The sequence below is a fragment of the Sodiomyces alkalinus genome, assembly GCF_003711515.1.
Source record: "Sodiomyces alkalinus F11 unplaced genomic scaffold SODALscaffold_1, whole genome shotgun sequence".
NCBI lineage: Eukaryota > Fungi > Ascomycota > Sordariomycetes > Glomerellales > Plectosphaerellaceae > Sodiomyces > Sodiomyces alkalinus.
The window spans coordinates 356981-372086 of record NW_021167079.1 but is presented as its reverse complement, the minus strand read 5'-3'; the positions used below and the strand labels follow the sequence as shown (position 1 = coordinate 372086).

The following is a 15106-nucleotide window of genomic DNA, read 5'->3' as shown; positions in this document are numbered from 1 at the left end:
AGGGCGTGGAAAGAACTACTATAGGTAGCTAACCGTTAATTAGATAGTGGTTCATAGAGGTTTATTATGAAAGATAAGTCTATAAGAGATATATCCTTTTATAATAACAGGTATAAAATAAAAGTTTAAACTAGCTGTTTACCCACTATTAGATAGTCGTAGTGTTATTAAACGGCTAATATCTCCCCGTTTATTAAAGTATAGCTATCGATATCGTGCCGCAGAGCCTACGTCATCTACGAGGTGACTATCTTATAATGCTCGTCGAGGCGGTTTAGAGTCTAGGTAAAAACTATATTATTAGGTAGAATAATATCCTTTCCTTAAAGGATAATTAACCTTTCTTAGACTTTATATAGTGAGTCCTCGAGCGTGGGGAATTCTAAGATATCTAGGTTAAAAAACAACGTAAGGATATCGTAGTCTGCTTAAAAACCCTCTTTCTTATATAGGGACTTCAGCTTTTCCTAGATTTCTAAAGCAAAATTCAAGTCCTAAACCTGCGTTAGGGGCCTATCTTATAAAGCGGAGAGTAAATCTCTAGTAGTATTTAAGTCTTCTTCTTTTACCTTATTAGAGATATCTTTAGGCAGGGGTTTTATAAGCTCTTTTAGAAGCTTTCCCTTATATATAAAGTAAGTACGTATAGCTATCGTCTAGGTTTAGTAGTCCTGACTACTCTTTAGCTTCTTTACGTTAATTTCCTTAAGTTTAGCCTGCGCGGGTATCTTAAGAGCTCCTAAACAGTATTTATTCTATTTATTTTAGATAAGAACTAACGAAGTTATACTATAAATAAGGAAGATAGTTCTTTTCTTTATTATTTTCTTTATTCTAAGTATAGACGTAGTTACTATAATAATATCTTTATTTATACGGGTCTAAAGTGGAACCGGTATATAGTTCTTCATTCTGGAAGAGGAAAAAATAGCTTTATAGATAAAGAAAACGATACCCGTACGTGCGGATAACAGAATTCCTTTATTTCTAAAGACAGTATTCCTTTATTCCGGCGGATCTAAAGTAAGCCCGGTTAAATTCCTTTATTCGCGAGGATCCTACAATAGGTCTTCGCGGAGCGAGGGGATTTACGGTCGCGTAGAAAACACGATATGTATATAGGATTCCACGGTCGGAAAATATACAGGGGAAATCTTAGGTAAAACTAAAGATTTATAAGTAACGAAGATATCCTAGTATTATAACTAGAATAACCCTCGTAGTATAGTGGTTATAGTATCCGTACGTAAAGAATAGTATACCCGTTTAATTCACGTAATCGTAGGCTTTTATAATTTTTGTGACTCCATAGATTTATAAGTATACGACTAAGCCGACCGACCGATTAAACTATAGGATCGTAGATATAGATATATAGGCAGGTAGGTTAGTAGGTAGGTAGGTAGGTAGTGTTGGTAGTATATAAAGAGGAATATCGGATAGGAATAGGGACTGTTATTTGGAATCGGGGAATTCTCCTTTTGGCTTACGACCGTAGGTATTTAAAGAATACGTTATTTCGAGACTTTAGTCGAGCTTTTCCGGGCTTATAACCTTTTAACGATCTTCAAAGATATTAGATAAGCGGAAGGGACGAAAGTCACGAAAAGCAGTGGAAAAATAAGAAGGTAATAATAGGATTATAAGATAGGATCTCTGCGCGCGTATTATATCTTCTTCGGATCAAAAAAGGGATTAAGATAAGGGATTTAGAATAAAGAATAAAGAAAGGAAAGAACCGAACCGAGGGAACGGGTTAATATCTTTTATTCTTTGTAAAAGGATCGATATCGTAATAGTATTATAATAAAGATCGATATCATAGTAATATCGTAATCCTTTATATCCTTTATCTGACTCGTATCAGATAAACTGACTCGGAAGTGAACGGTTAAGGCTTACGGGGAAGATACCCTTTATTCGAGTACGAAGGATATACTCGAAGGATATTATTAGTAATAATAATAATATCAATATAAAGGATTATGATATTACTACGATATCGATCTTTATTATAATACTATTACGATATCGATCCTTTTACAAAGAATAAAAGATATTAACCCGTTCCCTCGGTTCGGTTCTTTCCTTTCTTTATTCTTTATTCTAAATCCCTTATCTTAATCCCTTTTTTGATCCGAAGAAGATATAATACGCGCGCAGAGATCCTATCTTATAATCCTATTATTACCTTCTTATTTTTCCACTGCTCTTCGTGACTTTCGTCCCTTCCGCTTATCCGATATCGTTAAAGATCTTCAAAAAATACTACTACTACTACTACTATTCCTGCTTTATAGCTAACCTCTTAAACGCCTGCTTTTATAGGGAGACCCTTACGTAATCGTCGACCTCCCTCCTTATACTATAGAGAAGAAGGTCCTGATTAATTAGATCTCTATAAACGAGATAGTTAGCGGTGGGCTAACTAAGGTATTTTCCCCGTAGAAATATATGGCGTTTATATATCTATTAGGAATAGAGGTCCTAAGCTAGGAGGCTTAAGGTAATTTATAAGAGGCGCGGTGCTGTGTTTGAAATCTATAGCCTAGATTAACCGTTATTTTAATGCCCTTGAGATTATTATTTGGGTACCCGTTTTTAATGTGGTTTTAGGGTTAATTTAACTACCTATTTCTACACATTTTTAATATTTTCAGGTATAAAAAGAGCGCGCTTTTTAATAAGCCGTTTAACTGTTGGACTAATATCTAGGCTCTATTTTACCCTAGATTTACGGCTTTAATTAAGCAGAATAGTCAGGATTAATCCCATAGTTCTAGGGAGGTGTGTTAGATACCACCAGACACTTATCGCGGTGTGACTTACGCTATTTATATACTCGGATGGAGTACTTCCGACCGATGTATCTACATCGATTTCCCCTCCTTTTACCTTATAGTTAGATATTTCCGCAGAGCATCTTTTACTCTTCTTAAATGCACACACATATCTTTTAGGTACCTTTTTTATGTGCTGACATGTATAGATCGAAAAACAGGGCAGCGATCTTTATACCGTTATAGGCCTTCTTAAGGCTAAAGAAATCAACCTCTACCCTCTACCACGGCCTTATTGGCCGGTGCGTGGTTAGCCTCCTCGATACTAGCCTCCTAACCTTACTAAGGGCGCAGGCCTTATAATCCACTATAAAACGGCCTTTTTCTTTAATAATACTACCGGCGAGGGCATTCCCCATCTTTTCGAGGGTAGTAGCGCCGACGTGCCCTAGCCTCTCGTGCTATAAATAAGCGTCAGCTACGCTTATAATTAGTGCTATGGAGCTATGAAAGAAGCTACTATTGACGAGCTATTATTATTAACGGTTTATTAGAACTAGAGCGTACTACTCGTTAACCTTATTAAGAGATAGGGCTAATAAGCCCTTTTTAGAGACTACTTTTAGTAGTTCGAGGCCGGAATTAAAAACGATACCCTATTCCTTTAGTCTTCTAGTTGCGATTAAGGTTATTAGGTAGTCTTATATAAAAGCGACGCGATTTAGCACTAAAACGAAGGGATTACTATATTCGTCGTCCACTTCTAATTATAACCTACTATAACCCTTAACTGGCTTAGTCTCTCTACTACCCGTTTAAAAATAACGCTCTTTAAAAGCAGGTTTAAAATCCTATAGTAGGTGCTATTAGTTACTGATGTATCTTAAGGTGCTAGAATCGATTAGCAGTTAATTAAAGAGGTTACTGCTAACGCTACCGTTTAGTTACAGAAGGGAATATATCCTATAGGACTCCTTATCGGAATCCTTATCCTGGTTATCCACGAAATTAGATACCTCCTTTAACGATTCTTTCGGCTATAACTTCTAAGAGTCGTTTTTAGTACCTGTCTTCAGGCTTTTAGCGTCCTTTTTAATATTTTCTCGGAATCTTTTTTTAACGTTTATTATCCTAGGTCTTAATAATCCGGTTATAGCGTTCTAAGATCCTTTTTAAAGGTATATATCCCTTCTTCCTATATACCTCGTTAACGTTTAGGCACTTCTATAAAGGCTTATAATTATATTTACTTCTCTTTTTAGTACGGTAGTCGTATAACTACTCTTTCTTCTACTATAAAGAGGACTATTAGTTATCTTATTATCCCGATTATACCCGCTAATCCTTACCTTCTTTATCCTTATCTAGGAAGGTTACCGTATAAAAGGATAATACGGTAGGTTTTTTATCGAGTCAGTACGGGTAGCGGCGTTAAAGCTATATCGTATACTCCTCCACGATAAATTAAATCGATGGTAGGTCCTTCTCTTCTAACCTAATAAGCTCTATAAAGCGTCCCTGTAACTATTCTAGTGCTACGCTGCCGATAGGGTTAAAGAAGCCATTTATCTATTATTCCTTAGTATCGTATTCTCTAACTTTATACGTCTCGGCGTCACGGTATAGCTTAATAAAGTCTTCTAGCTAGCGCTTATAGGGTATACGCCTAACGTTTTAGAGGTATTCGTCCTAGCGTCTCTTAATTAGTAACTTGTAAGCGGCGTTTATCGGCTTAAAGTATAACTTCAGGGCCTTTAATATATCCCTTACTTCCTTATAGCCGGCGTACTAATTCTTCAAAGTAAGGCTAACTATCTTCGCGATATAGTCGTGGAGTGCTTAGATCCCCCTCTTTTTAGCCTTATACCGATCCTCTTCCACCTACTAAATCTTAAATAGTATATCCTAATTAGTGGCGTTACGTTCTTCGGCTATTATAGGAGGTTTCGGTGGATCGGTTTAAATATAGCGCTTAGGCCGTTTAGCCTTTTTAAGATCGGGATTAACGAGGTTAGCGATATCGTAGGAGTACGCGATAGTTATCACGGCTTTAATCTAAGGCCTTTAGTCTTTCTGAGTAGTAAGCGTTACGAGGCCTATAATAGGCACTATTACCGTGGAAGCTATTATTATACTAATAAAAAGTAGTGGAATAGGATAAACGAAAAGGTTAATTAACTATACTAAACGCTTTAAACGGTAGTATAATCGAAATAATAAAACGATTAAATAAAACTAAAGTAGGCGGACGTTACTAGTATTACTAAACTACCCGTTATAGACTTAAGGCTCATTTTAAGTGCCTAAAAGCTATAGAATTAATCGGAATAGCTTTATTTATTAGAACGCCGGGCTTATAACTATCAGAATATAAATAAGGTATGCGGAATTATATACATATTCATCTAAGTAAAGTTTATAATACTTCACGGGGATATCTAACTATACGGAAAAAGCAGGGGAAATAAGGGTGGATATATAGGACCGAGGTACTCTATACGTCTGACACAATATGGTTTATCATACCTCGATGAGGTGGCTGTGGGCATCTGATATACATACTCCGTATCACGGGGTACAGAATATCCCAACAGAAAGAAGCTGGAAATAAATTCTGTTACAGAGTAGCAACTGACGGAGGCAAATGCCCCTGTCACATCATTGCCGCATCCCCAAAAGCTGTTTCGTTCTCTCACCACCGAGCGTTTTATATTGGCCAATATGCAAGCGCTCAAGTAGCGAAGGATCCCACCACGGCCATGACAACCGAGATGGAGCCCTTGAAACCCATCCTCACAAATGCCCTTCACGGACAATCGCATGACCCTAGGGCGAGCGCCAAAGAGATTGCTTTGCAACATGCTCGGATTCTTCAATACCGCAAAGATCTAGAGCGTCAGATTCTCGAGAGTGTCATCCTCTTATCCGAGTATCCTTTGCAGAAGGGCGCCGAATACTCCGCCTCCAACCCCGCAGATTCCGATGTCGCTGATTTCAAGAGGCACGTCCGCCTCTTCCAACCCGGGGATTACGATGACCTCATCGAGGAGCGCAACGCCAACCTACTCTGTGGCTACACGCTTTGCCCTCATCCGAAGCCCCCGCCGTCCAAGGGTGGGCCTTGGAAGCTGATCAATGTGGGCAAGGCAAACTTCGACATTGTCGACCGCAGGGAATCCGAAAGATGGTGTTCAGACGATTGCAAAAGGAGAGCGCTCTATGTCAAGCTACAGCTAAACGAGACTGCGGCATGGGAGAGGGCCGGTCTCCCAGACATCAAAATAGAGCTTTTAGGCGAGGACGGCTCCATTGAGCACGTCAGCAGGGAAGCTGCTCCCCGAAGAGACGACATGCAAGAGGCGGAAAACTCAGCGGCCCTCGCCCTGGAACGAGGCGACGTCGGCACTGCCAGCATAGTGACATCGATACAACAGCTTACGATCCAAGAGAAAGATGTCGACGCTCCTCCCAGCATACTGGACAGTGATTCTCGTGAGCATGATACCGGAGACTTTGCACACCTAATGGTTGAGGGATACAAGCCGGCGACAGGGAAAAAGAAAGTAGAGAAGGGGCAGGGCGGCAATTCATCATAACATAGGACGGGATGGTGAATCGCGACATCACTTGCGATCTGCACGTTCCATAGCCACCAAGTCCGGCGGAGAACCGCCCACAACAGACCTCCACACGCGGAATAGATTCGTCATAATAGTCCTTGCTGGTTGCATCAGACTATAAGACTACCGACTCGTGACTGTCCCTTGTAGACTATTCGTCGACGTGCGAGCTTGTCACTTGTTTGCGGTGGAGAGATAATTGGCAATCAAGCGTCATCCTTAAGAGTATATCTAAAGGAATCGGCGACACCTGGTGGGTATAAAACTTTTCGAATTGGGCTCTAGTATGCACTCACTACCATTAGGTGAGTTGCTGTACCAGCGGGCTTGAATGTGTGACCCGTAAAGACCATCATCCTTTCTTCGTCCATCCTCGTTAATGCTTAGTCCCGGCGAGGGGGGCGGTCGCCGAACCGCCGTCCGCCACGTTCCGGAAGCTGTGCTTGCGTGACTGCAATGACATTGACAGGGATGCCATCAAACTGGGAAAAGAACTGGTGTTAGCTTCTGGCATGGAAGAACTGGCAGGTGTGACGTACGCCGAGGTGCTTCAGCAGGTCCTTGGTCTCGACGTCAACATCGAGCTGACCGCTCTCGGAGTTCTGGGTGAAGTCGAGGGCGGAAATTTCGGGGACGTATTGATCCTTGCGCTCACGCTCCTCCTCCTGCAGCTTGAAGGAGATACCACGGACGGGGCCACGCTGAATCCGCTTCATCAAGTGGGTGGTGTAGCCGGCAATCTGAATTCAAGCATCCACATATCAGCTCAAACGACTCTTTTCATCGTGTTGTCCTACACTCCAACGTGGTTGCCTTCTGACCTTGTTGCGCAGGCGCTTCGAGGCGATGACAGCGATCTCATCGCAGATCCGCTTGTTGGTCTCGAAGTCGAGGGTGAGCTTGGGGTAGTACCGCTCAATGATGACCTTGGCGGACTTCTTCACGGTCTTGGTGCGAACGCGACCCATTTTGCCTGCTTGGTGTGAGGGATGTGGTGGATGGTCGAGGTTGTCGTGATGGTCGTCGTCAAATTCCGTCCACTGTCCAGCAGTAAAGTAAAAAGTTCGGGGTTAGGTGTGCGGCTCGTCAAAAAACTTAGGGCAACCCAGGCCCCCGGGGTGGGTCCGCTTCTCTGGGGCACGGGAAGTAGTGTCACGTGACCTTCAATGAGTTACGGAGTACGGAGTACAGAACATGTCAGATAAAGCGTAGTCAAAATCGTCATAAAATAGGTCAAAAATTTATTAAGGCAATTGTTGTCTATTATAACTGTGTTAGACCGTCAGGTGTCGCACGTCAAAAGGCACTTCAATGATTAACTTAGTAGAGCAGAAATCTCGTGTGTGTATATTATATCAAGTTATATCTGGGAGAGTATCTTATGCCCTTAATTTAGGTGGTGAAGACTCTATTATGAGTACTATATCATTTAGATCCTATCCAGTCTTTTCCGGTATCCACCCTTATTATATCCTAATACCTAAAGTCCTCGATATCCGGAGCCCTTAGTTATAGAGTAGATCCCCCCTAGATCCCCTATAGACTATATCGTGGTCCTGCCTATACAACACACCCCCGTAGTTAAGGTGGGTCTTCCCAGGTTAACTAACTACTTAAAGGCTTCGGTTTAAACTAAACACTTTTAACTTTTCCATCGTAAAATTAACAGTCAAAGGAAAACGCCCTCGTAAAAGGGATCTAAATCCGCCCTATTTAACCGTTTAATTTAATTCTATCTTAATTAGTTCCTCGATCCTGATTAGCTGGATCTAATTAATTAGATCTATATCCATCGGATCTACTACACTCTCGGGGGCCTTCGTTATAGCCGCTTTAGCGCGTTTAATCTCTTCGTGTAGTCGTTTAGACTACTTAATACGATCCTTTTAATTAGTTAAATTAAGCTATTACTATAGTCTTTGAATCCCTACCTCCGGTAATACCTTTATTAATCCGTCCGCGAGAATCCCCTTCGTATTAACGTATATAAAGTTAAAGAGACCTTATTATACTAACTAGCGCGCCCACTAGTTATATATATCGACGTGCCGTAGCCTTATCCGCAGGCGTTATGCCTTCTTATTAACGAGGTCAATAGTCTATTAATTATTATAGTATAGCTATAGCTATTAGTAGTCTAGCCGAAGCTCTAAATCCCTTAATATCCGGCTAACGAATAACGTCTTTTTAGCGGCCTTTATAAGAGCGAGTAGTTCCGATTCTGTTAACGACGTCGTGACCGTTAGTTATTTACCCGCTTTGCAGTTAATAATACCGCCGAAGAGCTTTATCGTATATTCTTACGAACTCTTACGGTCTAGATTATCCCTAAAGGACGCGTCGCTTACTATTAGGAAAAGCCTATCCCCGCCGAATTCTAGGTAATAGTGTCTTATATAGTATAGGAATAGTAGCACTTATTAAGCCCTCTTAAGGTGGTTAGAGGAGGGGTTAACGTTATATTGGGAAAGCTTTAAGCAGGCGAACACGATATCGGGTCTTATCACGATAACGGCATATAAGATAGAACTGATTATTCCCTAATACTAACGGACCTCGGGAATCAACGCGCGGGTGCCGTCTCGGGGCATTACCGGCTCTATAGATAATAGGACCTTTAATAGTTTTCGGTAGAGTATATCTACGTAGTATTTAACCGCGATCTTCTCCACGTAGGAGGACTAAAATAGCTATAACCTATAGGTGGCTCTATCCCTTAGGACCTTAATTCCCAGGAACTAACGGATTTCTTCGCCTCCTAATAACCTATAGCTTCGCTTAAGGGCAGCCTCGAGGTCGTCGGCGTCCGTCTTACGGTCTCTATAGTATATAAGTCTGATGTCGTTAACGTAGAAGAATAGGATTAAACTGTCACGGATTATAATACAGGGGTTATTAAGGACGGCTATAAAGCCTATCCTCTATAGCGTACCGCTATATTCCTCTTACTATAGTAGTGGCGATACCCTTAAACCGAAGAGGGCTTTCCGTAGTAGCAGGACCTTACCTAGTACTTCGTAGCCTTACGACATCTGTATAAATACCTCTTCTTTAAGGCTAGCGTTAACGAACGTGTTAACGGTATCGAACTACCTTATCTCCAGGTTAAATCGGGTAGCGATCGCTATTAGTATACAGAAAGACCGCGAGGCTAGCGTTACGGCGTAGTTATCTTTAGTCTTTAACCGTTTTTATTAATCCCCTCGGACTATAAGCCGTGCCTTACACTTAAGGAGGGTGCCCTCCTTATTAAATTTATAGGTGTATACCTATCTATAGGCGAGGACTTATTACTTATTAGCCTAATCACCACCTACCTCCTACTAGTAGCCTATCTATCGGTGCCCCTTAAAGTCTTCCCCCTCGGTCTATAACCACCGCTCCCGTAACGGATAGAGGCGTATATCGCGGTGGTGGTTTAGTAGAGCCGGGAGATTCTCGCGGGTTATATACAATAGCGATAACGGCTAGGAGGTATAAGGGGAATCTATAGCACCGATATCGTCGTCGTTAATAGTTTACTTCCTCGTGTGTATAGGGTTATAAGTCCTGCTAGCGTTAAAGAACGCCTTTTAGGCGTTATCGTTCTAGACCTTCTCGGTTATGTATAGACTTACGATAGTTCTCGCGATAGATTAGCGCGCGGGTAATAGGCGCGCAGCCGATAGGAGTATAGCCGATAGGCACCCCCTAAAGGCACCTATAGCTATCCGTTAGTGGTTATCGTGTTCTTCCACCTTAGCGCCCCTAACCACCGCTAACGCTATAAGGAACGCGCGCACGGGATCTTTAGGGGATATTAAAAGCGTGGGAAACGGTTTAAACCTCGTAGTAGTAAACCGTAAAGTATCCGTAATAATAGCGGTAGCCTCGCCCGTAGTAATAGTGGTATCGTCGGAGTTACGAGGTTTTAAATCTATAGCCTAGTTATTAGACTATAGATTTAGAACCTCGTCTATAGTAATAGTAGTAGCCCCTCTCTAGTAATAATAACGGCCTCGCCTTTATCCGTAGTAATAGCAGTAGCGTCGCCTTTACCCGTAATAATAGCGGTAGTATAGTCTTCTCCTATAAAAATAGTAGTATCCGTAGTAATAGCGGTGCCCGTAGTAATAGCGGTATAGTCTGTAGTAATAGTAGTGGCCTCTTTCGTAGTAATAGCGACGGCCTCGCCTTTGTCCGTAGTAATAGCAGTAGCGTAAAAGTCTTCCGACTTAAGATCTAACACGTCTATAGCTATACCCCTTAATAGCAGCCTATTCGCGGTTATAGTATAGGTGATACGGATAGATTATAGGCGTTCCCCGATTTCCTCGGCGGAAGCCATAGCTTATAGCGTTGTAATCCTACCGTTAAATATCTTATTTTCATTAAAGACCATATCTCTTATAGTAATAATATTCGTTAGGTATAGTAGCTAAATACGGAAGCTATTCGAGGATTAGTATCTGATATAATAGCCGATCTATACCTTCGGTTCTAGCCTTTACAGGCGGTTCCTTTTAGCTTAGGTATCGCGCGTTTTTATAAAGGCTTTATAGGCGTAAGCTCGTAGGTGCGTAAGGTTAGGTTAACGGCTGCGCAGGGCTTCGTATAGTGTCTTCCAGTTATTAATATATCGTGGCGTTCTGTTATACAGATATATAGCCGTCTTAAAGATCTTAGGCCAGATAGATATAGGCAGATTAGCTCTAATCCTTATAGCCCTCGCCCTTCTCTTAACGATACCTTTAATCCGTTCTACTATGCCGTTTTAATCCTATAAATATAATACCGACGGCTAGCCTTCTACCCCCTTAGCAGCGAGGAAAGTAACGACTTCTGGGTATTCAAATATCTTAGAATCAGCCCGTAGAACACGTGGCCTAATATCGAATTAAGTCTTAAGCAGGGTAAAAATATGCTGTAGAGCGTGTAGGAAAAAGCCTTAGTCTCTCTTTTATAGGTAGTAATCCCACGTATAACCTATATACATGTCTATAATAAATATAATAGACTTATACTATCCGCCCACTAACTGCTCCGCCTCTTCTAGATCGTGAAAATTAATAGCTAGGGCCTCACCGGGCTTTAACGGGTAAAGGGATAGTATCCACCGGATCTACGTAGGCACTTACGACTATCTAGGCGCGTTATAGTCCGTTATACGTAGTCCTTTTATCCTTACCTCCTAAATAGCGTTAACGATCTTTATAAGAGTATCGGTGCTGTAATAGCTAAGGCGTTTATGCCACTATTATACCGTAGTCTTCTACGGTTACTGCGGTTATCGTGATCTTCTATACGGGTTATCGCGGGGGTGCCTTACTAAGACCACGAACGCGGTAGCGGCCGTGGCTTCCGCGCGCTCGATTATATACTAGCCGTAGATATCTAGTAGCTTATAGATAGGCCGGTCGTTAGCGGAGCTAACAATAGTATCGTTTACGGTATCCTAGTAGTAGTCTTATAGGCGTAGCTAGTATTCCGAGACGATATTAGTGATATATTCCTTATAGTATATAACATCACGGAGGCATAGCAGCCTCTTTATACCCGCTAAGAATTATACACATAGCTTAACGTCTCCGTATCCGAGGATAAAAGCCTTATAAGTACCTACCTAAAGCGTTAATAGATTAACCGTGGGTAGTCTAACGGCCGTAAAACGGCCTCGATTATTAAAGATATAGATTAACGATCCTAAGTCTAGGATCGCGTAGTATAATAGAGCTTTAGCTTAGTTAATAGAAAGGCATATCTCCTATTCTTATTATAATCTTAATAGTATCGTCGTACGATAACGCGCTACCCCCTAGGTTAGGGGGGCTCCTAGTCTCCCCGTCGTGGTAACGGACAGGTCTTTATAAACTATAGTAGGCGTAGTATTATAGAGTTAATCTTCTTAGACTTCCTCTATCTTATTAGCAGTGGCAGCTACTACTTCCCGCCTCTTCTATATCGCGATATCCACGCGGCTTTTAAAACTATAAATACATATCTTCTTTTCCGCGACCTTTATAATATCTTCAGGGCCACGCCAGTTATAAGGGCGTATATCCGGCCTTACGTACTAATAGGCGGCAGTAGTATAAGTGTTTTCGTATATCTTATAGGGCCTTCTTACTACGGGAGGGATAGCCTTTAAGGACGTATCGCTACGAGGACGCTTTTTATTATTTTTATTATTAGTAGTAGTAGTATCCTTAGTATCGGGGAGGTTCCTAAGGGTATTAAAGGTGCCTCTCCTAACCCTAGGCTTTATAGAGGAGGATTACAGGCTCTTTATATTACTAAGAACCGCCCTTAGAGCCTTTACGAAGTCGTTAATCGTCAGGTCGTTTTCCCTAATCTTATTATAGTTATTTACTAGGTAATTATTACTCTATTCCTGTGTAATAGGTCTAATAGCTTTTAACGCGTTTTCTGTCTAACGGTCCGCGCTTAATAGCTCTAAAACGCCTATAAATTTACAGTGCTTTATCGCTGTTTTCTAGCTTACTACCTAGGCGTCTATATCCTTAGGTATAGCCTTTATAGGCGTAGTATATCGTCGGTACAGGACTAAGGCTTCCTTACGGAGGTCTATAGGTATTAGTCCTGCGTGCGCGTGTATGAGAGTAATCTAGGCCCGCGGGTTATTTACGGTATCGTCCTATAGCTAGGCGAGGAGGTTACGTAACGTGGTATACACAGTCCCTTTAATATAGGAGTGTACCTTATTAAACTCCTTCTACTACGCGTTATAGTCTGCCTTTTCCTCGCGGTATATACGGCGATCTTATAGGTACCGCGTGCGCCCCTTTTTAAAGAGGTCGTCGATAAACGTGGGCGTCCTAGTCGTTAATTCTTTCGTTATAGCCGTAGCCTTCCGGCGAGCGGCCGTCTTCCTCTTACCAGCGGCCATAGCCGCTATAGCAGCGGCCGTAGCGACGGCGTCCATGGAAGCCGTGGCCTTATCGCCCTTTAACGTGATAGTAGAAGGCGGAGTAGCCGTAACGGTGGTGGCCGTGGCCTCCTCCGCGTTAGGGTCCGCGGCGAGGGCTTCGTATTTACGAACCTTAAGGGATATAGGTATAGGGAGGAGATAAGCGTTAGCCTCCTTATCGCTTAGCTTTAGATTAAGGTAGTTATCCTAGCAGGAGGCCGATTTACCGCGTACGGCGCGCTCCTAAACTACCTAATCCCTCTAGTTAATAAGGGTAGTAGCGGCCGCCTTCTATTCAGCGTTAGATACGTTAGAAGATATCCTTACTAGATTATCATTTATCGGTTAGTTAATTAATAGGTAGGTTAATTAGTCTCTTAATTACTCTAATCAGGTCGATAGTAGTTATTTAAGAGTGCTTATATAGACATGATTACTTGTTTATAGTGGAATAGGGGTAGCCTTATTAATATCTATCGTTTAGGCGTTATAAACCGGGCTTATAACTATCGCACGTTAAAAGGCACTTTAATAATTAACTTAGTAGAGCAGAAATCTCGTGTGTATATATGATATCAAATTATATCTAGGAGAGTCTCTTATACCCTTAATTTAGGTGGTAAAGACTCTATTATAGGTACTATATCATTTGGATCCTATCCGGTCTTTTTCGATATCCACCCTTATTATATTCTGATACCCAAAGTCCCCGATATCCGGAGCCCTTAGTCGTAGAGTGGATTCCCCCTGGATCCCCTATAGACTATATCGTGGTCCTGCCCATACGATATCAGGAAACGCGGCCACCGTAGTATATTTAGTGCAGATTCTATAAGCGTCTACCCGGATTATACTCTTAGTAATCCGGCCTATTACGTAATCGAAAAGACTATAGTCTATTCGATATACCCCCTAATCGCCCTAAATATTAGTTAGGCGATTAATATCAGATAAAGCGTAGTCAAAATCGTTATCAAATAGGTCAAAATTTAATCAAGGCAATTATATCCTCTTATAACTGTCTTAGACCGTTAGGAAAACGCTGCCACCGTATTTTATATAGTGCAGATTCTGCAAACGTCCACCCGGATTATACTCTTGGCAATCCGGCCTATTACGTAACCGAAAAGACTGTGGTCTGTTCGATAATTAAAGCTATTCGTAATTAGTAGATAATCTAGCTATATAATCTATTCGTTATAGCCGCCCTTAAAGTTATCCTTTAGGTACTCTAAATATTCTATCCGGACTTCCTCTAGCTATTTCTGCTATAACCGTTCTCGTATATCTATTACGCCCACCTAGGATCTAAATATCTTAAATTTCTCGCCGTATAACGCCTTTATTAGCCCGTCTACTATTATTTCCGCGCTCGTAATATATATCACGAGTATCTACCCTTATTCCTTTACTTAAAGTAACTAGTGGCTATGGATATCGACGTGGCAGAGGCGCGTTATTAGCGTACTAATCTCTTAATTAACTAATCGAATCGTTTAGTTATTATTATATAGGATCCTTAATTCCGGATCGTTAAGTTCCACTCCTATACTAAGTAATAGGCGTTATATAAAGATACCCTTTTTTATATCTTACGCTAACGCTAATAGCTTTACTTCCGTTATTAACGTTATAACTATATCCTGCTTATTAGCGCGCCACGTTATTATACCGCTAAATAAGCGTGTTATATACGCTTAGCTACTCTTTTGATTAACGGTATTATTGGTAAATAAGACGTTAGTGTAGATTTTGATAGTATCGCTACTCCCTAGTTCTAATATAAACGATTAGCTATT

The 15106-nt window shown here is 41.4% G+C and overlaps 2 protein-coding genes across 2 annotated transcripts; one reads left to right on the top strand and one right to left on the bottom strand.

Annotated features, from left to right (window-relative positions):
• Window positions 1-5602: 5602 nt before the first annotated feature.
• Window positions 5603-6322, top strand: SODALDRAFT_241351 (hypothetical protein; the record flags this gene model as incomplete). Its single annotated transcript, XM_028607370.1, has 1 exon — window positions 5603-6322. A coding segment is annotated over one exon (720 nt), but the record flags the coding sequence as incomplete, so codon positions are not given.
• A 461-nt stretch (window positions 6323-6783) lies between these two features.
• On the bottom strand, window positions 6784-7368 carry SODALDRAFT_302663 (40S ribosomal protein S17; the record flags this gene model as incomplete). Its single annotated transcript, XM_028608930.1, has 3 exons — window positions 6784-6882; window positions 6940-7140; window positions 7222-7368. 3 exons carry the CDS (start codon window positions 7366-7368, stop codon window positions 6784-6786), a joined length of 447 nt encoding a protein of 148 aa, XP_028469593.1.
• Window positions 7369-15106: the final 7738 nt, after the last annotated feature.